The sequence below is a fragment of the Oncorhynchus mykiss genome, chromosome 5, assembly GCF_013265735.2.
Source record: "Oncorhynchus mykiss isolate Arlee chromosome 5, USDA_OmykA_1.1, whole genome shotgun sequence".
NCBI classification, from domain to species: domain Eukaryota; kingdom Metazoa; phylum Chordata; class Actinopteri; order Salmoniformes; family Salmonidae; genus Oncorhynchus; species Oncorhynchus mykiss.
The window spans coordinates 13,113,636-13,122,380 of record NC_048569.1 but is presented as its reverse complement, the minus strand read 5'-3'; the positions used below and the strand labels follow the sequence as shown (position 1 = coordinate 13,122,380).

Genomic DNA, 8,745 nt, shown 5'->3' with positions numbered 1-8,745 from the left:
TCTCTCCCTCCCACACACACACACACACTCTCTCTCTCTCTCCCACACACACACACACCACATATACCCCATCCCATTGTGGTTGGTAGGCTTATCACCATTCCAATTTGGTAGTCTGTCTTAGTTACACATGCAGTTATTGATTTCTTCCCTCCCTCCCCTATCTCAATGCATAGCTAAGAGAAGAGAAAGGCCCTGGGTTCTCAAGCATTGTTAAGATGCAGTGGCGTTACTCTCTCTGTCTGAGGAGGAGGAGCCGAGCAGGCAGCACCATCGGAGGCAGCGCTGCAATAGATCTGCTGTATCTGCATGATTCCCCCATCACTCCCTCTGCCCTTCCACGCCACTTCCAAGCTGAGGTGGGGAGGGAGGGAGGAAGGGAGGGGGAGATAAGAGGTAGCTTGGTGAGGTGTGTCTAGGGGGTAGGGGGAGGTGCTATGTGTGTGTGTGTGTGAGAGAGAGAGAGAGAGAGAGAGAGAGAGAGAGAGAGAGAGAGAGAGAGAGAGAGAGAGAGAGAGAGAGAGAGAGAGAGAGAGAGAGAGAGAGAGAGAGAGAGAGAGAGAGAGAGAGAGAGAGAAAGGTGGCTGAGGTGTGAATAAGGTGGGCCATTTTGAATTGATTTATGATATTGGGTAACACTATGTTACAGGTGTCACTGTTTGATATCGTCATTAATAAGCTATGAAAGCCTTTAGACAAAAAAAATGTGGGTCATGACCCTATTTATTGTCCAGGTGGGTTGTAGGCTTTTTTAAATGCCCACTGTTCCAAGGGAAAATCCGATTTCTTTAAAAATAAATATGTTTGACATGAATGGGATGCAATACATAATATACAGCTTTCTGGTTTGATAATCAGACATGTACTACATCACATGCATGTTTTAATTAACACGAGATACATTGGCCAGACATGCATGAGACACAGAGATAATTAAGGTCACACTACATCCAAGACTAATGTAAGGATAGTGTAAAAACAAAAGTTGTATATTTGATATTGAAGAAAGGCAGATCTTACTGCATATATTTTATTAATGTAAAGATAGCCGAAGACTGTGAGAAAAGATTCTCATTCTATAAAATAGAAACGTATAGAAAATAATATAATAAAATAGAACAACTCTACTTTGTGCTTCCCTCTGATAGAACTATTCTTAATACATGTCAATATATAAACTGAGATGGTACACAAATAATAATATAATAAATAAGTAGAAATTGAATGTCGGTCTGCAGTTGTCTGAATCTTTATTGGCTTGTTATTTTTTTAAATGCACAGAGGTGGCTTGCAACATTATAATATTCATTATAATTTTATAAAAGCCATTTCAACGGCATGTACCATTATTTATTATAAGCTGGGTGGGTCGAGCCCTGAATGCTGATTGGCTGAAAGCTGAGGTATATCAGACTGTATACCACGGATATGACAAAACATGTATTTTTACTGCTCTAATTACATTGCTAACCAGTTTATAATAGCAATAAGGCACTTCTCCTTTGTGATATATGGCCAATATTCCACGGCTATGGGCCTTATTGCTATTGTTACATTATAATAGAGATGCAGTATCACATGCATAGGGAAAAACAAAGTAATAATAAAAATTAAAACAGATCATTTAACAATTAGTTAATCAATCAGATTAGAAATGAAGTATTTTATTATTCTAAACACTCATGTTAAGTTGCCTAGACTTTATAATTTGTTTGTGGAATAATTAAGATCTGAAACGAATTCATGATTTAAGATTCATGTACTAAATATTACTGCCATTTTTATATTTAGATAAATCTATGAGAAAATTGTAATTCTCATGTAGGCTTGTCACAGAGACACACGTAGGCTACTATTTGACCCGGCGCTCTAGCCCAGTGAGTCTCATGAGAGCATTCCAGTTTGGTAGTCAGTTTGGAATTTGAATAGCACAGAAGAACCGCCTCTGTCTGATTGGCCCTGAGCACCACACATGGGTGGAGTTTGCATGTCAATCAATAGGGAGGCCGGGTCCTCATTGGTGCAAGCGGAGATGGGCCGACTCCTCCTCGAAATATATATACTCTGGCTAAGTACCCCTAGCAAATGATTGCTTGCTCGCATACAGAGGGAAGCGGACAGCCGTGTTCAATGTTTCACTACCGAGCTGACTTAAGCCTTCGCCCCCGAACGAAATATCGTGACTTCCACTAAGAGAAAGTCGCTTTTCTGAGTCGGAGAGGAGCGGAAACGACTATATCACCACCATGATCAACACGATGGAGTGTGCAGTGGATGCACAAAGTCTAATCTCAATTTCCTTACGGAAGATTCACAACTCCAGGACGCAGAGAGGAGGCATCAAGCTGCACAAAAACCTCCTGGTCTCCTATGTACTGAGGAACGCCAGACAGGTCTACATGAACGAGAAGTACGCGGAGATCTACAGGATGCAGCAGTACGAGGAGGTGATGACCGTCTGCAACGAGATCCAGGAGTTAAACCCGCTGGATTTGGCCGAGGACTGCGAGGAGCAGAGCGGGGATTGCTGCGGCAACGACGGGGTGAGCGAACCGGCGAGTCTCTGCTGTGCGCTGCTGCCAGTAAGCCACCTAACAGCAGTGCAGTCAGCGCATATCCAAGCCCCATCCGCCTGCTCCGCGCCTCTCTCTCTCCAAAGCGACGATGTCTGCAAGGAGACAGAGCCCTCGTTCTACCGGAGCTGTTGTGCGGAGGCTTACCCTGTATCGAATTGGGACTTTTCCACGGTGAACAACAACCTACACTGCAACAAAACGACAGTGCTCGATCTGGACACGCACGTAGTGACCACTGTGGAGAATGGGTACCTTCACCAGGACTGCTGCGCGTCGTTTCAACAGTGCTGCCAGGGCGCACAGTCCCCAGCCAAGAAACGCAAGGTTGACTTTGAATATTATATATCCGATATTGAGGAAGTACCGGATTTTACGCCATGTAAAAGGGCGAAATTCGAGGACTGTTCCTACGCAAATTCGGAACACTTGGACACGTCAAACATTTCCAATCTGATCTCGATTTTCGGCTCGGGGTTTTCGGGGCTGGTGAGCAGACAGGCGGACTTTGAGCAAGCCTTGAACGGACAGTTCTGTAGCAAACAAGCCCTAGCGAGCCTAGGGGCATGGACCAGAGCTATTGTAGCTTTTTGACTCCATGGTCAACTAGAATCAAACACTTTATGAAATTGTACAAAGTCTAAATCAAATTGACTTTATTTTTGCAAGAAATGCTATTTAAACATTGAACAGTTTTTGTTTGTTAACTCGTTTTTACGGAGATATGGTTGTGCCACATGACGTGCAGGCGTTTCCTTTTAAACCGAACATGTCTACATAACACATTTTTACATGGTAGTTGTGAATTTTTATCTAACGAAGTTGATTTCGTTGCCTTAAACCCAACGCATACTACTGCTAGCTATTGTTGCATACATTGAAAGTGGTTGAATGTCTCGCTCGCGGATTGTTTTGATTTGATCTCTCCTCCAGAACACTTTTGAACACAATGTATCGTTTTTAAGACGCTACACAAGTATTGTGACTGAATAGCAAGCATTTAATGTAGCCTCAGCTCCAGGCTAAATAGAAAAGTGTGCCCATGGATGGCTTTGCAACATGCTTTTGTTGTGCGTAGTGGTTTAATACGGTAAACAACTAACAAAAAGTTAACCATATGCTACACAAGTACTGTTGTGTTGTACTTGGTTTACTATATTGTATTTATGGGTTGATATTTAAACCTTGGATATCGAAACTCATATTCTAAAGAGTCGGACACCAGTAGTAGGCTATGTTACATGGAAACTACATGGCACATTCTGACCACACATAAATTGACAGGTGAAGGCGCAATGGCTCAGACTTAAATTTCCCTCTCAAACTCGTGGGTGCATTCACTCTGAACCAGCTTGCTGCGTCTCTCTCTATTGATGTACTTGTTGTAGGCTACCCAACTTCCCACCTCATCTCTGATCAGAACCATTAATTCCTCCAAATCCCAGAATGCACGTGTAATCGAATCAATCCAGGTATTTTTTTGACAGTTCGATCTGTTGAGCGTTCCCCCTAAACCTATAACAAAAAGTTACTGATCAAGCCTTCACAGTAATTCATGATGCCAACATGGCTTGGTTTTGTGAATTTTATTTTCAAAAATTTTAAGACCTTTTGTTCTAAAAAGGCAAGCTCATAATTTTGCCATACATCCACACATTATAAGCACTATGTGTACTGAAATAAAGATGTCTTTCACACGTCCTCTCCATATTTTGTTGCTATTCTTGTATTTTTGTGCATATTAAATTGTATATCACCGGGTAAAACTGTTTTAGAACATATTTGTTAAGAATTTATAATCTTAATAAAAATTTTAAAACAAATCCACTCCCTTCTTGATTTATTGTTTGAATGGCATGCTGCCCAAACTGTGATGAAGTCATATTTTGTCTCATATGTTTATTATTCCCTGAAACTACAGTCAGAGCCATAATCACCTGATGTTTGGGGGATTCTGTCCCTATTAAGACAGTCAATCACATGCTGCAATAAGGGAGAGATGTAGGCCTATTCTGCAACCAGTGTTACAAGAGAGGATTGGGGGCCTTCATTCTTGTGTTGCATACACCATTCAGTTCCTCTCCTCCATACCACTGTGGGTAACTTAATAGATATGCAGATGTATCAACAGCAATTTAACACTTCCACTAGACCAGAAAAACCTGGTTATCAACACAAAGACATCCATAATGTATTTTGGGCTACTACATTTCATTTATTGAGCTTCGTAGTCTAAAGACTACGTCTACGAGGCCTCTGCTTTTTGGACTAGGCTATTAACATTCAGGTTATTGATAAATGGGGGAAAGAACGGTGTAAATCTAAAACAAAACTAGCCTGTGAGTTTTGATACAATTTTAACGAATTGGTTGTTAGAATCGTGTGGAGTGCAGCATTGTAACAACAATGCAGGATATATTTTGTATCTAATAGAGATGGTGTTAAAACTGGTCCACTTGAGAAAAGGCAGTGGTTAATTTCTAGACTGTCTACGTGTGCTTGGTTGCAGTGCACGCTCTGGCTGACTGGGATTTTTGCTGTGCGCTCTGAGCTTTTTTGCCAGGCATCCCCCCCAAACTTGCAGTCGTGTTATCTCCGCTATATGCCACTTGGTGGTGTTCTTCAAAATCAATGAATGAAGGTATTAGAAAGCCTATGTAGCGGCACCTCAGGCTGACCTCGGCTTCGCTGCTTCCCCCCCCCCCCCCTCGTCACCCTCCCCTCCTCACCCTCCCCAACCTCATCCCTCCTCATTCATTCCGCTTCCCATCCCTCCTCCTCTCTCCCTGTCTCCCTCGTTTTTATTCCAACCCGAAACCTCTCGACTCTTCTCAATTTGAGATAGCCTACTGCGCTACGTCCAACACAAACGCAGCTATACCTTTAGCCTAGGCTACTCTTTCAAGTCTTGGTTGCCGGCATTGTTTTCAATTTGCCGTTGTGCATAATAATTTGGTATAGGTAGGTCGTAAGTAGAAAGCATCACTATGCGCGTCAGTTTTATTAGATTCGACTACTGTTTAGCATGATTTTAGGATACGACGACTAATAAAGATCAGAATGCGTTTTATAATAGGTAACAATTAATGTAGCCATTTTAGCCAAACGGGTAATGGAGATCTTATTGTGCTTTTTTAAATTCGCTCTCTAATTCGATTCTTATTTGGATCATTTGGTCGTGGTAGAGGGGTTTCATCTCCAAAAAGCGATCTTGAAAATATTTTTTATATAAAGCTTTAAAATGAGAGCGTTCTCCTCCCACTGTGACAAATGTTGTGGATTATGGTTCGTTTAGTGGTGTAGAGCGAGCTCCTCCGCGTGGATTCGAAATGAATAGCATCGGTCTCACAAATAATTCCAAAGACTGGTGCAGTCGGGAGAATGTGGTTTCACGTTACAATTTTGTAACAACACTCATTTATAGTGACAACTGGCTTTACTACAATAGCCGTATAACAAACACATTGAAAACTGCGTAACGTACGTAGTGCGCACTGGCCCTCGGCAAAATGTTGAGCAGTTGCTCCTGTCATGCACACAAGTGCCTCTGTTCAGGCGGGTTCGTTCGTTTTGAGAAGTTTATAGCCTATCATCAGCAAGAGTATGCATCTAGTTTCTTTTAACCCATTGGAGTGACAGAAGGTTGCTTTACCGCGCGCATGGTCTAAAAGCCCCTCCACGGTCCCCATCCTTATCTGCGTCGCCAGCGGTTGATGATCACAGCACAGCAGTCACTCTACGCATTTAAATTGGTGGGGGGCTGGGATGAATATAGGGTGATTCCGAACGATACGCTCAGTCTCCTCTCCTCCCTTTAATTAAGCAGCAGCAAGCAGCACTTTCAGGGGCCACTTTTTTTTGGAACGCGCTCTACCGACAGTGACGAGGCAGAAATTACGAATGGAATTTGCGTGGAGAATTCGGATCCACTGCAGAGAGAGGGAGAGACAGAGCCCTATGAGTGTACATTTACATTTAACTACGACATTATGAATGTCTGGATCTATCTATTGATAGATCTATACACTCGAAGTCGGAAGTTTACACACTTAGGTTGGAGTCATTTAAACTCGTTTTCAACCACTCCACAAATGTCTTGTTAACAAACTATAGTTTTAGCAAATCGGTTAGGACATCTACTTTGTGCATGATACAAGTAATTTTTTACATATTATTTCACTAATAATTCACTGAATCACAATTCCAGTGGGTCAGAAGTTTACATACAAAGTTGACTGTGCCTTTAAACAGCTTGGAAAATTCCAGAAAATTGTGTCATGGTTTTAGAATCTTCTGATAAATTGGAGGTGTACCTGTGGATGTTTTTCAAGGCCTACCCAGGCCTCTTTGCTTGACATCATGGTAAAATCAAAAGAAATCAGCCAAGACCTCAGAAACAATTGTAGACCTTCACAAGTCTGGCTCATCCTTGGGAGCAATTTCCAAACGCCTGAAGGTACCACGTTCATCTGTACAAACAGTAGTACGCAAGTAGAGACGCGTTCTGTCTCAGAGATGAACAGACTTTGGTGCAAAAAAAATCCCAGAACAACAGCAAAGGACCTTGTGAAGATGCTGGATGACACAGGTACAAAAGTTTCTATATCCACAGTAAAACAAGTCCTATATCGACATAACCTGAAAGGCCGCTCAGCAAGGAAGAAGCCACTGCTCCAAAACAGCCATAAAAAGCCAGACTACGGTTTGCAACTGCACAAGGGGACAAAGATCGTACTTTTTGGAGAAATGTCCTCTGGTCTGATGAAACAAAAATGGAACTATTAATCCCATGCTTTTGTCACTTCTAGGTTAGACCCCTGCAATGCTCTACTTTCCGGCTACCCGGATAAAGCACTAAATAAACTTCAGTTAGTGCTAAATACGGCTGCTAGAATCCTGACTAGATCCAAAAAATTTGATCATATTACTCCAGTGCTAGCCTCCCTACACTGGCTTCCTGTCAAGGCAAGGGCTGATTTCAAGGTTTTACTGCTAACCTGCAAAGCATTACATGGGCTTGCTCCTACATATCTCTCTGATTTGGTCCTGCCGTACATACCTACACGTACGCTACGGTCACAAGACGCAGGCCTCCTAATTGTCCCTAGAATTTCTAAGCAAACAGCTGGAGGCAGGGCTTTCTCCTATAGAGCTCCATTTTTATGGAATGGTCTGCGTACCCATGTGAGAGATGCAAACTCGGTCTCAACCTTTAAGTCTTTACTGAAGACTCATCTCTTCAGTGGGTCATATGATTGTGTGTAGTCTGGCCCAGGAGTGTGAAGGTGAACGGAAAGGCTCTGGAGTAACGAACCGCCCTTGCTGTCTCTGCCTGACCGGTTCCCCTCTTTCCACTGGGATTCTCTGCCTCTAACCCTATTGCAGGGGCTGAGTCACTGGCTTACTAGGGCTCTTTCATACCGTCCCTAGGAGGGGTGCGTCACTTGAGTGGGTTGAGTCACTGATGTGATCTTCCTGTCTTGGGTTGTGGGCTATACTCTGCCTTGTCTCAGGATGGTAAGTTGGTGGTTGAAGATATCCCTCTAGTGGTGTGGGGGCTGTACTTTGGCAAAGTGGGTGGGGTTATATCCTTCCTGTTTGGCCCTGTCCGGGGGTATCATCAGATGGGGCCACAGTGTCTCCTGACCCCTCATGTCTCAGTCTCCAGTATTTATGCTGCAGTAGTTTGTGTCGGAAGATAGGGTCAGTTTGTTATATCTGGAGTACTTATCCTGTCCTATCCGGTGTCCTGTGTGAATCTCTAATTCTTTCTTTCTTTCTCTCTCTCGGAGGACCTGAACCCTAGGACCATGCCTCAGGACTACCTGACATGATGACTCCTTGCTGTCCCCAGTCCACCTGGCCGTGCTGCTGCTCCAGTTTCAACTGTTCTGCCTGTGATTATTATTATTTGACCATGCTGGTCATTTCTGAACATTTGAACATCTTGGCCATGTTCTGTTATAATCTCCAGCGGGCACAGCCAGAAGAGGACTGGCCACCCCACATAGCCTGGTTCCTCTCTAGGTTTCTTCCTAGGTTTTGGCCTTTCTGGGGAGTTTTTCCTAGCCACCGTGCTTCTACACCTGCATTGCTTGCTGTTTGGGGTTTTAGGCTGGGTGTCTGTACAGCACTTTGAGATATCAGCTGATGTACGAAGGGCTATATAAAT

The 8,745-nt window shown here is 43.2% G+C and overlaps 1 protein-coding gene across 1 annotated transcript; it reads left to right on the top strand.

The window, feature by feature from the left end:
- Positions 1–2,084: 2,084 nt before the first annotated feature.
- Positions 2,085–4,392, top strand: ier5l (immediate early response 5-like). Its single transcript, XM_021601733.2, has one exon. It carries the CDS (start codon positions 2,247–2,249, stop codon positions 3,165–3,167), a length of 921 nt encoding a protein of 306 aa, XP_021457408.1. The 5' UTR covers positions 2,085–2,246; the 3' UTR covers positions 3,168–4,392.
- The last annotated feature ends 4,353 nt before the right edge of the window (positions 4,393–8,745 follow it).